Genomic DNA, 19062 nt, shown 5'->3' on the forward strand with positions numbered 1-19062 from the left:
CACTATCACTTTTTCTCTTGTGTGAGGCACTCCCTAATTTAGTGATACAGTCACATTTCATTTTTATTCTATTTTATTATTTGGCCACACTGCGTGGCATGTGAGATCTTAGTTCCCCGACCAGGGCTCGAACCCGTGTCCCCTGCCAGTGGGAGCACGGAGTCTTAACCACTGGACCTCCAGGAAAGTCCCGTACAGTTCACATTTTATAAGAAATGTTTATAGGTGTTTAAAATAATTGCTGAGTTATGAGTATGATTTCCTCATGCCTCAGGGGTAGTTTTTACATAAGGATTCATTTCCACTTCTGACATTTCAGGGACAAAATCAAGTTGGTTTTAAGACTTTCCTTTTAAGGAAATGTCTTTTAAAAAAAACACATGTCCCCAAAAAACATTGGTGTTCATCTATGTAGTTTTGTCTCCTGCCTATGAAGTATGTGAGGTGTGTGTCTTTTATTTTATTTGTATTTTTCCCAATCACTAAATCCCCTCTTGTTTTCTGGTGGAGAGAGTGGTTCCTACCCTACCGTTTGTGGAAACGGTAGAATCGTTTTGGCTGATGAATATGCAGAAAGAGGCCACTTTCCAGCATGCGCGACTCAGAAGCCGACCTTCGTGTCAGGGTGTTCCTTGGGACTAAACGTGCCGCCTGTTTGTTTGTCTGCTCAGGGAAGTGGCACCTCGGCACCAGCTGTCACAACAGGACGGACCTCTGTCACCACCCCTTGAGCCATGGCTTCGACTATTTCCACGGGCTGCCCATGACCAACCTGCGGGACTGCAAGCCGGGCGAAGGCAGCGTGTTCACCAGGGCCTTAAGGCTGCTGGTCTTCGTCCCCCTGCAGGTCATCGCCATCACACTGCTGACCCTGGCCGTGCTCATGTGTCTGGGGTTCGTCCAGGTGCCCCCCTGCGTCTTCTTCTGCCTCTTCTTCCTGGCCGCCCTGGTCCTCGGCGCCCTGCTGTGCTTCCTGCATTACTTCCGGCCCCTGAACTGCTTCCTCATGAGGAACCGTGACATCACCCAGCAGCCCATGTCCTATGACAACCTCACGCAGAGGCTCACGGCGGACGCGGCCCAGTTCATACAACGGTTGGTATCGCCTCCCAGCCTGATGCTGCCTGGGCCACGTGTTGTAATATGCTATTTCAGGTGTTTCCATGGAGGTGGAGGAACCGGGGTGGTCCTTTGAGCCATGTTTCCCCTTCTGTGGTTGGGGGATTTCTCCAGCTGGGCATGTACTGGGTTGTGGGGGGAGTGGGTCGGGAATTGCGATGACCTGGGCTCCCCCCAGAGATGCTTTGCCAGTTTCCCGCACGTCCTCTGTTTATGAGGCCATGCCCCAAAAATGTCTGGGTGACAACAGGGACCTTAAGGCATCACCACGGTCTTTACTCTTCAGGTGTGTGATTAAGAGAGGAAAGGTCATGTGTATTGTTTACTGTAGATGTTATACGATATAAACAACGTGAGGAGATCCAAAATATTCTGGGCACATTTCAGAGCAGAGCAACTCTGTGAGTCAACTGGGTGAAGCAGATGATCTCTTGTGAGTCTGTTGGGGCCTCTTGAGTTTGTAGTTTTGGTGTTTGCAGTCAGCAAAGGGGGTAGCCATCCACGGAGGGCTTGACAACAGTCTGTCTCAGGAACACTTGCTATTAAAAATGAACAAAATTGTTTTGTTGCCTCTGAAAGTTTAGAGGATAGTCCTATAGAGAAAGGTGGGAACTCGGTGTGAAAATCAGATGTTTGGCCTTGGTGGTTACTTGCCCTGCCCATGAGAGCAGATCTGTTCAGGCACCAGAGAGCGGAGGAAACTGGCAACATGGCGTGATGAAGGACATATTGATAATTCGATTCTTAAGAGAAAGGGGAAGATGTTCAGCTGGCCATCACGCTGGTGAACGTCTGTGTCCGTGAATTTGAACATGGAGATACTGTTGAGACATCAGTGCTCACGACCAGCCTACCCATTGGCCCGCACAGCCAGGGGCAGGCCTCACTGGAACGGACACCCGCATCGTGGGCGTGGCGCTTGGTGCAGATCTGTCCCTTGTGGGACTGCCTTTGATAGCTCAGTATGTGGTGGCATAGAAAATTGGATCGCTGGAACTTCCCACAGGTAGACCAAGAAGGGAAGAGCGGAAAAGCTCTTGACCGTAGGTGGAGAAGTGTGAGTCCTCAGACTTTGTGTAGGGAGGTGCTGGGGTGCTGGCTGAAACTGAAGATTGCCAGTCTTACCTTGAGAAATTCCTACTGAGTAGTTCTAAGGTAAGGCTTTGCACCTCCCTGTTAACAAGCTCCCCTAGGGTTCTCAACTCCTGTAGAACACTCTGAGAAATCCTAGAGCATCTGTGGGTTTTTGCTGTTAGAGAACGGCACCATCACTAAGCTGCCTAGATTTTTCTAGAAGGCGGTGCTAACATGATCTAATGCAGAAGCTTTTGAACTTCGTAAGACATATATTTTACACCATCATCCAATAAGATGTCATACACAGATGTTTAACTGAAGCAAAAGTTTCCAGAAAGGATTTATTTCTTCATAGAGTGATCACTTCTGATACTTCCTACCTGATTCCCTTCTGTTTTATTTTTTAAAAAATTATCTGGTTGTGACATGAAATTAATGTCATGACTCAACAGTGGGTCCCAGTCTGCATGGTAGACAAAGCTTTTACCTCATGGGTTAGCCTACAGTTTTTGCAAGTAAGAGAACGGCCATTCCGAGGTGCAGTGGTGCTCTGTGGATGGCAGACCTACCCATTTAAGCCAGAATACAACCGTCTGCTGTTTGGCAAACTTGCTGAAGCAGCGGAACCCTCTCCTGTTCCTGTCCATTGACTAGCAATCCCGCAGAAACCTACGGGGAGGAGGTGAATAATACAGTGCTCCTTATAAAATGACAGGCTTCAGGAGTGGTCCTCAACTTCCAGGGTGAGTCACACTTTGACAGCATGTGGTATTTGGACACAGATGATTGAATCTATAGGATATATGAATATTCATCTGATTAGGAGGCATTTTAATGGGTTCCTTGGTGTATGACTTTGGGACAGGATCGAAACAAATTTGATTAGCCTAAGGGTATTGAACCTCAACCAGTTTATCTTTGTTTAACTTTAATTTCATTGATTTTTTATTGAAGTATAGTTTATTTACAATGTTGTGTTACTTTCAGGTGTACAGCAAAGTGATTCTGTTATATATACTATAGATATACTATGTAGATATATAAATTCTTTTCAGATTCTTTTCCATTATAAGTTATCACAAAATATTGAGTAGAGTTCCCTGTGCTCTACAGTAGGTCCTTGTTGTTTATTTGTTTTATGTATAGTAGTGTGTATCTGTTAATTGCAAACTCCTAATTTATCCCTCCTCCCCCCCTTTCCCCTTTGGTAACCGTAAGTCTTCTATGTCTGTGAGTCTATTTCTGCTTTGCAAATAAGTGCCTTTGTATCACTTTTTTAGATTCCACATGGAAGTGATATCATATGGTATTTGTCTTACTCTGTCTGACTCACTTCACTCAGTATGATCATCTGTAGGTCCATCCATGTTGCTGCAAATAGCATTATTTCATTCTTTTTTATGGCTGAGTAATATTCCATTGTATATTTATACCACATCTTCTTTATCCATTCATCTATTGATGGACATTTAGGTTGCTTCCATGTCTTGGCTATTGTAAATAGTGCTGCAGTGAACATTGGGGTGCATGTTTCTTTTCAAATTAGAGGTTTCGTTTTTTCTGGATATATGCCCAGGAGTGTGATTGCTGGGTCATATGGTAACTCTATTTTTAGCTTTTTAATGAACCTCCATACTGTTTTCCACAGTGGCTGCATCAAATCGCACTACTACCAACAGTGCAGGAGGGTTCCCTTTTCTCCACATCCTCTCCAGCATTTATTGTTTGTAGACTTCTTTTTTTCTTTTTTCTTTTTTCAAAAATTTTATTTATTTATTTATTTATTTTTGGCTGTGTTGGATCTTCGTTTCTGTGCGAGGGCTTTCTCTAGATGCGGCGAGCGGGGGCCACTCTTCATCGCGGTGCGTGGGCCTCTCACTATCGCGGCCTCTCTTGTTGCGGAGCACAGGCTCCAGACGCGCAGGCTCAGTAGTTGTGGCTCACGGGCCCAGTTGCTCCGCGGCATGTGGGATCTTCCCAGACCAGGGCTCGAACTCGTGTCCCCTGCATTGGCAGGCAGATTCTCAACCACTGCACCACCAGGGAAGCCCCTATTGTTTGTAGACTTTTTGATGATGACCATTCTGACCAGTGTGAGGTGATATCATTGTAGTTTTGATTTGCATTTCTCCAATACTTAGCGGTCCAACCAGTTTATCTGGATTATATTGGGGTTTCTGCAGTTTTCTTCCAGAACTAGAGATTTAGGATGCTCTAGCAACACCATAGTGGGAGGTTATGCTTATTGAATTACTTGAAAAGGGTTTAGTCTTTAAATAGGTGGTTCTAATGTAAACGACTATTGCCCACATTGGAGCAATGCATAAATTGGTGAGTATTAGTGACAATACTACCATGTGTGTACCATGATGTCATTCACAAAAAAAACTTCTCATATACATTATCTGAAGATTCAAATATTTTAAACATCTAGGTAAAATCATCCTTGGGTACCATCGTCTTCCTGTGTTACAGGAGATATCTGATTTGCTGAATTGTTATTTTCAAGAATCTAGAGAGAATTGCCTAAATATGGTACCAAAGAATCATAACAGATTGTGACACTATCGTATATATAAAAATTTTTTTCAAGGATCTGAAGACATTTCAATGTGTATCTCTTTGACTAGAAGATCCTGAGTAATTTAGGCAGGACTTACCACCTCTGTGAGACATGGATTCAGGGCTACTCAGAAGCAGAAGAAGGAAAACCTCATCTAAGAAATAACGGTGTTCGTGAAATTTATTCAAATGCTCTTGAATCAAAATTTTCCGATTGAAACCAGTGCCTTATTTCAATGTATTGATATAAAAACCAGTTTTTGGGTACACGGCTCTCCCTGGGTTCATTTGTCAAAGGTGATGAGGAAAATGATTTAAACTCTCATTTCTAAAATTTATATTCTCTCTCTGAGCCTTGTGGATGAAATGATTTATACTCAGATGTTTGTTCTCGAGATACTAACTTGTGATGTGAAGATACAGATGACAAGGGCATGATGGGATGATGCTTTATTGGTTTGTGATTGTCTCAAATGAAGGCTGCTTAGCCAAATTTAGGTACGTGCCCCGGGATTACAAGCAGGTGTTTCCAAGTTGAGGAGAGTGATGGTGTGGAATATGTAACTACGCACTCCACAATCCCTCACCCTAATTTACTCTTTTGGGATAGAACTTATCTTGGGAAGATGCTTCTACCATTAGAGACCTAGATAATTAGCTCAACATATGTTCTGAGCTGTACAGTAATTCGAGACAGGTCATCCTAAACACACTTTAATTAGCAAGAAATCCTTGTTGCTCTGACAGGAAGGAATGACCTGTAGATTTCTTAGAGATACTCAATCCTCCTTATATGCCCCGAATGAAGGGCCCTTCAGTCATTCCAGCTTTCTCCCTGGTCATGACTCTCATCCATGCTTTGTAAAACAGATCCGGCTTGGGTGCCCAGCTTGGGGTGTGTTCAAGTTTTAACAGATACCGGCTAGATATACGCCAGGCACTGTGGATATACACGTATTCTTGGTCATGTTTCACACCCCTCACCTCTTACGTGCTACAAAAGGACCCTGGAAGATGGGTCAAGAGATGTCTTCTTGTGGAGGAATTTGAGACTCAGAACTTTGGAGTGAGAGCAAAAGCCCCGCAGGGAATAGTAGAGAGCGGGTTAGAACCCGTATCTAACTCTCTGTGAGGGCTCTCCTGAGTGGACCATAACGAGCTTGCTGCCTTCTTTGCTTCCACATCTACTCTGTGGACTTACCAGCAAGGTTCGAGTGTGGATTATTTGGAAGAAGACTAGGAAATTCAATACCCCTTCTCCAAATGGAAGCGTCCAGGTCCCATGCCCCCAGAGGAGAACACACCTGGGAATTCTTAGATAAACTCACGTTCGTAGTACAATCCTTACCGTGGCGAGGGAGAAGTGTCTGAGTATTCCGAAAAGATACAGGCTACGTGGTGACGGGTGAATTTAGCAAGTTAATTTTGTTCCCAAGGTAGTTTTTTAGTTCAAGTTGAACTGCATTGAAAAAGGTGCGATGCCAGCGGGTGGAAAGAGATTCACGCTTCCAAACGTCCTTCATAGAGAGAGGCGAAGCTGGGTCATTTCTGCCACGGCAAGAGCCAGGTTTGTTGGCCCCTTTCCTCCCTAAAGTCACTGAAACCGGCGTTTCGTTGCTAGAAAAAGGATTTCAGTTGAAAGGAAACACTGTGTGTTTCTCTGCCAGTAAAGACACCCTCACTCCGAAGAAATATTCCAAAATGATGACTTTATACAAACCCACATAATTTGTATAGTTTAGGGTATACAGTTACTGGATTCATAAATGCATATGAAATCTGCCAGGAATGTTCTGTTCTCCAGGTCCTGGTTTATGGAAGTTGCATTCACATTACACACACACACACACACACACACACACACACACGTGTGTGTGTGTGTGTGTGTTTGTAGCTTTAAAGGCTATAATCAAAAGTGAAATCAATGCTAACCATTTTCAGGTAAGCTCATTTTCAGATATTTCTTGTGCTTCATGAAAGTGTCCTTTAGGGTCTACCAGAAAACAAGTCCAAAAGCTGGAAATCACATAGAGTTCTACTTTTCATCGGATTCCCCAGACTTGTAAGATTCCCTTTTTCTAAGTTTACCAAACCCTGATCCCTGACCTCTCCCCACAGGGAAGCCAGTTGACCTCAGAATTATGGGGAGTATGAGTGACTGTGGGCAATAACATCCACAGGGAAATGTCCTGCCCTTGGTGGGGAGTCATGGGGAAGAGCCCCCCCCAAACCTTTTCTGTAGTCTGCAGTTTTACGGTAAATAAATACGCCTTTGTACAAGCATCACTTGTGTCATGGTAACGCCCTCAGACCTGTGACAGGTGATAAATGTATCATCGGAAGATCTGACCTTTTATCCTGTCCTGGTGCCGTCAGCGTTTCGCACCCTCAGGGTCCCGAGATGCATGTACAGGGCACCTCCAGCCTAGCCTTTCACCTTGCCAGCTGGGCTGTGGTCTCAGTGGCCGTGATGAATAGCCGTGACTGGACACAAAGCTTCTTTGGAGCAAAGGGATCATTCTATTAATTTAAATAAGAGTTTAAGCCAGAAAAGAATAGGGGCGACCTTGACTTTAGTTCATGGTGAGAAAAGTAAATCAGATGAAAGATTAAGGGCAACACACAAGGAGACACACGCGTACAGACACGTTCAAAAGTGGAAAGGTTAAATAATCAAAGAATTGTCTTGTTCCGTAAGGGTAGACGCTACTTGATTGGTTTCCTTTTTTTTTTTTTTTTAATATTTATTTATTTATTAGGCTGCACCAGGTCTTAGTTGCAGCATGTGGGCTCTTAGTGGCGGCATGCATGTGGGATCTAGTGCCGTGACCAGGCATCAAACCTGGGCCCCCTGCATTGGGAGCACGGAGTTTTAACCCCTGGACCACCAGGGAAGTCCCTTGGCTCGTTTTCTAACTTCCATCGGGCAGCAGGACATGAATTTAGGAACGGGGAGTGGTTCTTTGGATGCACCCCTCCTTCCAGGCTGAGCAAGCTGCAAGCGGAAGGCAGTTCTGGAGGATGCTTGTCTTTAGCCATCCTGGCTCCAGGCCCACGGCATTCCCACCTGAATGGGGTCCGGATAAAGCGCGCTCGGACCTTCCCTTTTTCATCAAACCCCCAGATCTCTTTGGTGCCCCAGGATTACGACCCACACGGGAATCAGGAGGTGTGAGCTTGGGTACATCAGGCGTTAAGGCGCAGATACGCGGAGGCGCAGGCTGGCAAGGAAATGCGTGGTGGGCGGGATGAGGCTTGGGGCCCGAGGGAGCTGGATTTGGTGCAGCCCATTCGGATGGCTGACTCCTGAGGGCTCCCGCTAACTGCTGTCCCGAAGGAGTGTGGGTGGTACTCCCAACATCCCAACGTTCCAGAGAAATCAGGAATACCGATTTGCGTGTGTGCGGGGGACTATTTCGGGGGATTTTTTAAGTTGGAAATTTCTCGATTTTTAAGAATATTGGCCTGTTTTTTTAGCATTGGGTCCTGGTGTTGAGTGAATTGCTGTGTGTTCCGCGTCTTAGAAGGGATCCCCATTATACTCACTTTTTGGTTCCCTCTGGCGAAGCGTGAGGGTGGTCTGCTCACATCCTGCATGTGCTTCTTTCTTGGGTCCAGGCTGGGAGGGAACCTGCAGAATAGATGACCTATCTTTATATCGGGCGTCCACCTACTAACAGAGGTATCCCAGACAGGGCACATTTCCTGGGATGGGGTAACACAGGCAGTCTTGTTTGTTTCCCTCGGAGGGTCCATTCAGGGGGGCACACCCCCATGCTGTTGTACCCCCACCCTTTTAGGGCACTCCTGAGCACCTGGCATGGTTACTCAGCCATACTTCCTTGACCTGCTTCCAGGACAAGTCACGATGAACCCTTCGGCGAGGCAGTCCCCACTCATCGCCCACCTGCCTCGTCCCCAGAGATAGTCTGTGAGGATCCTTGTGTCCACTTAACTGAGCGGGCGGCCTTCTCCAGAGAGGAAGGAGCTCCGTCTAGAAAGCTGAGAGTGGGCAGTGCCTCTCGTCAGTTTGTCGTGAGCCTGTCATCTTTGCCGGGGAGCAAAGGGGGCATGCATAGACTTGAAGGAGGGGGACAATGAGGAGGAAGAAGACAAGAAACAGAAACAGAAGCAGAAGGAGAAGAAGAAGCAGAAAGAGAAGAAGAAGCAAAAACTGAAGAAGAAGCAGAAACTGAAGAAGCAGCAGAAGCAGAAACGGAAGTAGTTTGGAAATCCATCTTCTTCCCTAGTGTCCAGTCTCCTATTACAACGATTTCAATTGTTACTTCTTTCCTCTTACCTGAAGCATAAAGAAATTTGACTTTTTTTCCTACGGATGTTCAGTACCTCTGGGTTAGGATACTTGCTGAATGAACGCCAGGTAATTTAAAACCGGAAGCATCAAAGAATCTTGCCACCACCTGTTCCGGAGTGGGGTGTGTGGCTGGCCTCAAACTCTTTGACTGAAGTTCAGCCGTGCGTGGAGGGTTGAGCCCGATTATGGATGGTGTCTCTAGTCGGGCGTCCTCACCGTACCCCATTGTGGCTACAAAGCCGTATAATCTGTAGGAGTCACACAGAGTCACAGGCAAGGCTGTCTGTGAAGGATCGTCTCACAAAGAGAGCCCGTTGTGAAGCTTCCCAGATGAGGCCATTGTGGGGAAGCTAGGGTGCTTGTGGGGAAGCAGGGGTGCTGGTCATAGCTGGAGGGGCACCAGCATGACTAAAGTCAGGGCAGCATCTTAAATCTCATTCCACAAACCCACTTTCAGACCTGGGTATCCATTTCTTTTCCCTCTGTTTTTGTGGGGAAGAGGTGGCTTTCCTGTCTTCATTTTTATATTTAAGATTTATCTTCATTTTTCTGTGGTTTTGAAAATAGCATGTGCTACTTTAAAAAATCAAAGCAGTATAAAAATATTAAGAAGTGAAAAGTTAAAATTGTTCCCAGTTTTTTCCCCCTCCCAACTAATTGTCATCCTATTAGTGGTATCTTTCAGTTAGTGGTAAAAATCCACATAGTGGGGTTTTTGTTTTTAAAAAGTGTATTCTGAAGTGTTCAGTGAATCGTTTGGGACCACATGCCATAGAAAGTGTGCTTGTGAAAGCTCCCCAGGTAAGTACACAGGTTACGTCTCTGCCATCGTCCACTCCTGTATCTGAATAGCATCCAGGGGACAATGGCTCAGACACCGATGCATTCATGGAAAGCGTTCACATACACTGGCGCACGGCAGGAACTTGTGGAATCTCTCTCTCTCTCCAGGAGTGAGTTCTGACCCCTACCAGGTTGAGATTCACTCTCCTTCTCTGTATCCATCCTCTGATGTGCTCCATCGTGGAACTTAAAGCAGCTGAGACCAATTATTAATGGTCTTGTCTGAACTGTGGGTTGCTGATGGCAGGAGCCGGTCCAGCTTAGCTTTATATTTTAGTGCCTGGAGTCACGTGGGCAGAATAGATGTGAAAGGCCTGGATGGATGAAGTGAACAGCAAGGCGCGTCCACCTCTGTGCGTACAGAGTGGTGGTCACACGGGCTCCGGCTGGGTGACTGTTGACACCGCTACCTGGTTTATGCCTTAGTCTAATCACCCGCATCTGAGGGGTCTCGGAAGGAATCCACAGACGTCCCTATTTGCATTCCTATCATTCCCTACGCTGACTCAAATGGGGACACTCGGTGAATCATCAAGGTCAAACTTTGAGAAGAGGAACGTGATATGCAAGACCGTGGCAGACAGAAAAAAATAATAATAATAACGCCATAGCCATCTTCTTGCCTAGGTTTCACTCACGCGTGGACGGGATGTAAATCTTTTTGATTCTGAGGTTGGAGTAATTGAAGGTTGCCGGGAAGGTGCAGAGCTGCCTCCTGTATGTGTAACAAATAGAGGGAAGGCACGTCGCAGCTGAAGGTTCTATCTTTTCTCACAGCGCGCGAGGCAGTGGCGATAAATTTTCAAGAGAGTTGTTTACTGAAGTGCTCCAGCTAATAAAAAAGGAGCTAAGCAGTTATGGAGAGATCTCCCTCCTGCCAACTTGCTCCAGTGTCATTTAGCTTTCAAGGTCGTAGAGAGGAAGAGAGACCTGGGCCTTCTGAACGAGGGAGGATGGCCTTTCCTGCTCTCTTGAAGGATGAGGCTGAGCAAGGGTTCCTGCCCCCCCCCCCACCAAAGAGCAAGCCATCGGTCACATCTCAGCGTGTGTGCACTCACACCCCAGGGTGTGTGCAGGGCAGTGATGATGGATGTCTGTCTTGCCCACATGCCCGTGCTCCACTGATCACACCTCTGTTCCCGGAGGGTAAATCTTCGTGGTTCGGAGTTTTTGCAGCTGGGGACGCTTCCCTAAATGTTCCGGGGTTGGTTTTTGTGTGTAAAATCTCATCAGTCTTCTTGGACACCTAGCACGTTGGCTGGTATCTGTCATGGACAGTCTACTGGATGCCAAAGAGATTATAGGAAAATAATTCTGTACATAGGTGCATATTTATAATCAACGCATGAATGGCCCTCTCCCCTTCCACCCAGGGTCCCCCTACATTACAAGACAAAAATCACATCCCGTGGTCATTGATTGAGCCCCAAAGTGGGACCTCTTGGACTCAACTCAGCTGTTCTTCCTGCCCTCTTTATGAAGGACGTTTGTCTTGGGCTCCCTTGTTTGCTTGTTGCACCCACTTTATCCTTTGCTTTTTCATTCTCACCCCACGTTTTCAAATGCCTTCATCTTGTGATCCCAGTGACTATAAAATGCCGATAATGTCGATGGCTGCCTCTTTGCTCAGTTTTCTTTCTTTTTTTTCCAAGCTGTTGGGCGTGCCGTAGCTCATCCTTCTCTGCCAGTCACATCCTGCATTTTAAGTTATGACCACGTACGTGCTTGGGGAGTGGAGTTTTTAAGCGTCCTTGTCTATTTTCCTTAACGCTAAGTCTAAAGATAAATGGGAGAGCAGATGAGCCTCAGGTGGCAGTGAAATTGTGCCCATTCGTAAGGTAACTAACTGTCTATTTTGGGACGAGTATGAAGAGTGAGATTTTATGCTCATTTTGGGAAATCCACGCCAGTTTTTAGGGCCCTAATCTGCTTCTTGAGAAGGAGGTACAGTGTATCCAAGTGTGAGGAAACGTGCACCCAGAATGACTAGGGTGGAAATTGAACAGGCCACCTGTGTGGCCAAAGTCCATGGTGTACCATGGCTTAGTCTCACTTCTTTCAGGATCTTCAAGGGTATGTACCCTTTTTTGAGGTAGCCAAGGGATGCCTTTGGTACACATGCTCATGCGAGGGTCATCAGCTCGGATGACGGCTCCTGTGTGTCTGTGTGCACATGAATATCTCTTCTTTTCTTTCTGAGAAGTAACAGTGAGATTTATACAACAGAGGTTGTGGGTTCTAATTCTCCTGCCTTCAAACTCTAGTTACTGAGAGAAGTGGGGCAAGCCACTTATAACCTTTTTTTTTTTTTTTTTTTTGCTTTCTTAGTTGTGAAATAATAACAGTATTTCTTCATTTTATACTCTTGTAAAAGAAACAAAATGTGACAGAATTCATCTCCCAGCGCTGGAAATATAAAACACTATTCAAGTAATCAACAACAAGTTGCTGAATTTGCTGTTTTCAGAGAACAGGAAGTGCCTGACTCACTCGTAGTGTGGTCTTTTGTGTTTATTTTCTGTTCCCAAAAGCGAGCGACCTTGACAGTGTGATAATCAGTAGGTGTGAGCAGTTGACCCACAAGTGCAGTAGGAGCTGAAGGAACCCAGGTTGTATTCACATTAGGAAATTGAAAATGAATTTAGAGGAGTGTCATCCATTTATTTATTAGAGGTAAAGTTATGGTATTTGTGAGACCCAGTTGTAAATTTGAAGTGGTTTTGGTTATCATGAGGGGTTAGGTTAGTAAGTAAACATATACAAGCAACGTTGCTTGAATTAAATAGATTCTTCCTTTAGAACTTTTGCTCAGTGGCAAAGATGTCGAACACAGGGTGTGATTCCTCCAATACAGCCAGAGACTTTTGACTTAGGTTAGAAGTTTGGAGATATATATATAAAATATTTATACATATATGTGTATATATATTATTTTGTATATATAAAATATATATACACTCATATATATTTTATATATATAACAATATCTGCTGTAGAGCAACTTTTTACATGAACCACGTTGCATTCATGAGTCCCAAGTAGTTCACTAAAGTTCTGGGTGGTACTTTTGAAGCTGAAAGAGCTAATGCAATAGTTCATCGAATAACAGAGGTTTACGGAACCGATGCTACCTGCCCGTCGTCGTGCTGGTGCCAGGAATCCACAGACGTAGGTGACACGCCCCGGCCTGTGGTCTAGTGGGAGAAGGAGGGCATATAAATGATCCTTGGGTGGACCAGCAAATGCTTTATTAGAAATTACATTCATTCACCCACTAATGCATTCATTCCCTTCTTCATTTGTGCCCTGATAGCCTTCAAAAGGGCACTCACTCAGTATTCCCTTTTAGCCCGAAAGGAATTGCTGATGGTCGCCTGGAGCAAGGTAAAGGAGGAGGCTATTACATGAAATTGAAACACAGCAATTGAGTGCGTTTCTCAGAGGTCCACTAGATGTCAAGAGGAAGCGATGTGACTTATTGATCCCTTTGAGCAGACTCGGGTGTGAACCCCCAGACCTCCCCACAGTAACCATGCTGCCCGGCAGTTGTCCCAAGGACCACATGTGCACAGTGACTTTTAACTCTCCAGGGACTTATAACGCTCCAGCATCTGTGCTTTCTCAACAATTCCACCAGAGTGGGTTTAGGTGTACTCTGAACTACGAAAAGCTTTTGCAATACCATCCATCTCTGTCGACTAAAGTACAGATTGAGGCCAGTTCAGAGGATGTTCCATTTGACTTCCAAAATTCAGTATTGACAATAGAGTGTTCCTGCCAGGAGACTTGTTCTATAGTAGAAGGTGGGCAACATGGCGGCACGCGGAGTTGAACTGGCTTTCAACTGTGGATCTAAGTAGTTGACAACTCAAGATACTGTCTTTACTAGGTAGGAGCACGCACGTGCGTGTGTGTGTGTGTGTGTGTGTGTGTGTGTGTGTGTGTGTGTGTATTTTCCAGAAAGAATACAATTTTGTAGATGCTTCAATTCATATAAATTTCAGAGAGAGAGGGAAGAATAGAATTCAAGAAGAAAGTAGGTCATTCTCCAATACATTTTTTTTTCTGAGTTGTCTCTTTGGAGAATATCTCAAGGACATAGCACATCAGTCTGCTGATTTGTAGAGGGCACAATGAGTTACCTATGGAGAGAGACTTGCCATCCCCCAAATAAGAGGTTCAGTATTCGGCATCATTCAGTGGTGTTTTCTGAATGTTCAAACTGCATCGTGTAATCACAGGTTGATCCTAATCAGAATGGTGGCCATATCTTCTATATCCACTCATTCGTTGATGGACACTTAGGTTGCTTCCATGTGTTGGCTCTTGTGAGTAGTGCTGCTGTGAACATAGGGGAATGGATGAGGAAGGTGTGGTCCATGTATACAATGGAATATTACTCAGCCACTAAAAAGAATGAGATAATGCCATTTGCAGCAACATGGATGGACCCGGAGATTATCATACTAAGTCAAGTAAGTCGGAAAAAGACAAATATTATATGATACTGCTTATACATGAAATCTTAAAAAACGGATACAAATGAACTTATTTACAAAAGAGAAGCAGACTCACAGACTTAGAGAACAAACTTATGGTTACCAGTGGGGAAGGGTAGCAGGGAGAGACAGATTGGGAGTTTGGGACTGACACGTACACACTGCCATATTTAAAATAGATAACCAACAAGGACCTTCTGTATAGCACAGAGAACTCTGCTCAATATCCTGTAATAACCTAAATGGGAAAAGAATTTGAAAAACAACAGATACAGGTATATGGATAACTGAATCGCTTTGCTGTATGCCCAAAACTAACGCAACATTGTTAATCAACTATATTCCGATATAAAATAAAAATTTTTTAAAAATTCACTGCCATTAAGTCGGAGCTGATTTAATTTTCCTTAGTTAGTATGCTGAATCTGATATTATCGTTTCAGACTGAAAAATTATAAATGCCATCTTTTTTTACCAAGGGAATAAACATTTTCACTTTCAGAATAAAACAAAAAAACAAAAAAAAAACAATGGTGGCCAACATGCTTATTTTGCTCTTGGATTTTGGTTTTTTTTTTTTTCCAGGAATGCTAAGACCCCTTTCTTGCTTGTCCTGGCTTTCCTACACATGCACACGGCTCTCTTCTCTTCGAAGGACTTTGCCGGCAAAAGTAAACACGGCGCTTATGGAGACGCTGCCGAGGAAATGGACTGGAGCGTTGGTATGTGTACCTTTATCTTCAGTCTGTCCTTCAGATGCGACTGAGGCTTTTCCTGCTTCTATCTTATTTCCTCTGAGTTTCCACCTACGTCCCCGATGCCTTTAGAGACAGCACGTGCTTTTTGTTTTTGTGTTTCAAAGAAAAGGAAGCCAAACAAACACTAACTGTGAAAGGTAAGCAGAATATAAAAAGCATCTCAGCCCCCGAGTCCATGCTTGTGGTTACCAGTGGATACAGCACCAAGAGGAGTCTGGGTCTGTGGGCTGGTGATCAAAGAGATGAACGAAGAAAAGGAATCACAGCATTAATTCTTATCACCACTTATTCTTTTAGCAATTCAATGTGAACAACCTCTTGTCTGTAGCAAAGTTAGGCACAGGGTAGATTCGGGAGACAGAGGACTCGCCGTGGTCTACGGCCTTGGTGAGTCTCGATGCAGTAGCTCTGGGGTCTTCCCTGGATGCTGTGAGCCCCACTGTGTTTCCTTCTTCTCCAGCTTGTGTTCTTCTTGCTGCGTCTGTGAGGACGGCAGGGATTGCCTTGCTCACTGTGTCCCTTCTCCCTAAGCAGATTGCCCTATTTCTGAGAAACGTAGCATGTTTTTCAGAGGTACTGGGAAGACTTCCTTCTGAGGTTTCCTTTTTAAACGGTGTCTTGCACATCGACGTGAGATCATGGTGACCGTGCTTTCTTCTGCACAGCTAAGCCGTCTCGGGTCTATTCCACAGAGTGTAGGGGAAGCCAGAGTATGTGGGTTAAGCAAAGGGATGGAAAATCAGTGGGTTCTGAACTTTGCGTTCAATTCCTGTCTGTCCCAGAGATGTCTCTTACGGTGACGTTGCTCGCTCCATCTGGACAAAATTGGACAAATTTGAGCAAATGGCACCCGTGAACAGCTTGCTTAAGATTTTTGCATATTTCCCTTCTTTTCCTTCCCCCCTGCGTTCTTCCTTCCTTTTCTTTTTATGCCCTGGATTGATAGTTTTTTCATCGAGATGTTTTGGAGATGTTTGAACATGGCCGCAGAGTTTCTTGGTTGGTTTGCATTAAAAGCAAACTGAGCGTGATTTGGTCACCAACGTTGGGAATGACAAGAACAAGTTTTGTTTCATTTAAATCTTCTAAGGAGCACCGTCTTTTGGACAAGATGACTGTACCCTTATTCTAGCTTCTAGCTCTTTCTGTAACTATCTCCGTGAACTTGAGAGATGTCTTAAACCTGTGGGCCTGATGAATTCAGACAAGGTAACTTCCAAGTTTCTTTCCTTTCTAACCTTCTCTGTCATGCTGTCAGATAACAAAAGTGAGTACAGATGATGAATACATACTAGGAAAAACAAAACCAGAACAACCTGCCTAATGAGATTCGTAAGAAGAATTCATTATACTTAGGGCTTTGACATACACCCATACAAGCCTGCCTTCTTTCACTTTTCATTCTTAAAACGTTGCATGTAAATTAGTTTACATTTTCCACACCGTAGTAGTGTAAATCAGTAGAGTACTTGGTAGTGTGAGTCAGTAGAATATTTTATCTCTTTAATGAGCGTTATATGTTAGTGTAACAGGTTTCGTGTACAGCTCTCTGACGTTTGTTGGCTAGCAAGCAAACTCATGCTGGTGTCATCACACTTACTGATTAATTTCTATTTAATTAGAGCAGTACATATGCCTACCCTGACTCATTAAAAAAGTCTAAGTTCCAGTGTTTTCCTGCTACTGGTCCCCCTTGAATAAGACAGAGAATGTTTTTTAGTCTTCGAGATCTGCGTTAGGCCCTGATATCATATTAATTGATGATTGTGTTCTTTTTTTGCCAAAAAGTAAACATCCTTCCCTTAAGCCATTACATTCATTTCACAGGATGTTTCTGTTGTTTTACAAATACCTCTGAGCATTTGGAGGACTAGTCCTTCTTTCCAAAGAGAGCCTTTTATTTTATTGTCACCCAGAAGGGGACGGTCGCACTCTGGATAATGAGGTAATAAAATACCGTGAGCGTATTGGCTTAAACAGAACCGCTGCTACTACCCTGGGCAGCTGAGCTACATGATGTTACCCAGAGAGGGCATGTCTCTGCCCTTTAGAGCATTTTCTTCCTAAACGTTTGGAGGCAACATCGTTACATGCAGCATAACTTCCCCCACTGTGGGTTTCTCTGTACCTGTGAAGGCAAATTCATAAAAAGAACCTTTCTTATTTAGTCGTCCGCCATGGCCCATCTCACCCCCTGTCATGGTGCTGGATGGCCTTATTCTTACCTGTGTGATCGCTGTAGCTTGTATTCTTACCGTGACGCAGGAAGGACTGACGGCACAGATGTGGTGTAAGGTCTACGCCATGGAGCTCGCGGTAAAAGCTGGCAGGGGTAGCTGAAATCCTGGAACTCGAATACTGCCATGCAGTTCGAGGGGTGGGCAATGTTCTAACTAGGACACCCACCGCCTACGAAGTGCGTGCCCTGCACCCGGTCCGGGGCTTCACAGGCGTCCCCTCCCTTCGTGCTGCCAACAATCAGGGCAGCATTCCTGCTGCGTCAGGGTGGTATGCAGTCGACAGTAAGTCACAGGGAAAGAGCTGGTTCCTTCATTCATCACCTCTAGGAGATGCCATTTGCGTGCCTAACATTTTTTTTGAGGGAGAATGCAATGATGATGAGACCTTGGCCTAAGAGAGTTTAGGGGCTCCTAAGGGATTTAAGATTCTTCCAGGTGATGTTGTAATAACCCAGAGCAGAAAGGAATAAATGAATGTCCCGAGGGAGGTGCAGATAACGCTCGAGTGGTTTCGCAGGAGAAGGGTCTCCGTATGTGACCAGTGGCCGGCCTCACCACTTCAGCAGGGCACACTTACGGGTGAAGCCTTTGGGCAGTCGTGGCCCTATTGCCGAGTCTGATTTTCCGCTTCTCAAGCAGCAGAGCTTTGGGGGAGGAACAAATGGGTAAAATCACAGTGTTTTCCAGTGCACTCCAAGTATTTTTTCTTTGGGGGGGCGGGGCGTGCATGTCATTCTAGCTGTTGTACTGACATCTACCAGAGACCTGTGAATGGGTGGGGGGCAGAAGGAGCCGGTGGAGGGATGGAAGTGGTTCCCGCCAGTGGCTTGTTATCTGTGACGTGTCCCCGTTACAGTACTCACAGCTGCAGGGGGTCGGGTGGAATTTGCCTGCAATGGGCTTTTGTTTCGCTCAGGATGAAACTAGCAAATTCTGTAACCTACAAAGAGAATGCAAGCCGAGAACAATGGGGTGAACGTAAAAATAAATCTCTGGCTTCAAATCAAACCTTTCAATTAAAAAAAACAAAATCCCTGCCACTTCTACGGGTTGGGACCCAGTGGCTTACGTGAGATTCTTTCTTTCAAACAGAAGCACTAAGTCTTTCTCTTACGTGGAAGCAACACCGACCTTCTTAGTGGGACCCCGGAAGTCTTCAGGAGTTTGGTTGTCAATCGCTTGGGGTCTGAGATCTGGCAACCCCACGGGCCGTGTCTGATAAGGCAACCTCAGTTTCTTCTCCTGGTGATTTTCCCGTTGGGGCTCTGGGCAGTGCCACCGCCTGTGGGTACAGGAATGGAACAGCGAACACGGCGGAAGGAAAAATAATGGATGAATTCATGAAAGGCGAGCTGGGGGGATGGTACAGAATGAATCCTTTTCCGTACCTGCCGTGTCGTCAGCCACGTGCCACAGAGCTTTTGGCCACACGTCAAATCTGTCTCGACAAATGGAGAATACATTGGAAAGCCCCATTTAGCAGCAGGTCAGGATGGTCCCAAGAGCCTCAAGAAACCCAAGGAAACTCTGAAAATAAGAAGGCTTAGGGATTGGTCCAAGTCCCTCAAACATACAGCATAATTCTCACCAGGGTTTGGCTTATTGGACGTAGGTCTAAGGAATGATCCGTTTAAAAACGGACTGTTTCT

General features: G+C 45.1%; 1 protein-coding gene across 2 annotated transcripts in view; it reads left to right on the forward strand.

Annotated features, from left to right (window-relative positions):
* STS (steroid sulfatase) overlaps positions 1–19062 on the forward strand; it is a 165681-nt gene that overhangs the window by 84321 nt on the left and 62298 nt on the right. For both annotated transcript variants that reach the window (XM_057538028.1, XM_057538027.1), the window contains exons 6-7: positions 672–1095; positions 15001–15137. In XM_057538028.1, the coding sequence (XP_057394011.1) occupies positions 672–1095; positions 15001–15137 (561 nt within the window). The remainder of the gene's footprint in view (positions 1–671; positions 1096–15000; positions 15138–19062) is intronic.

The sequence above is a fragment of the Balaenoptera acutorostrata genome, chromosome X (assembly GCF_949987535.1).
Source record: "Balaenoptera acutorostrata chromosome X, mBalAcu1.1, whole genome shotgun sequence".
NCBI classification, from domain to species: Eukaryota; Metazoa; Chordata; class Mammalia; order Artiodactyla; family Balaenopteridae; genus Balaenoptera; species Balaenoptera acutorostrata.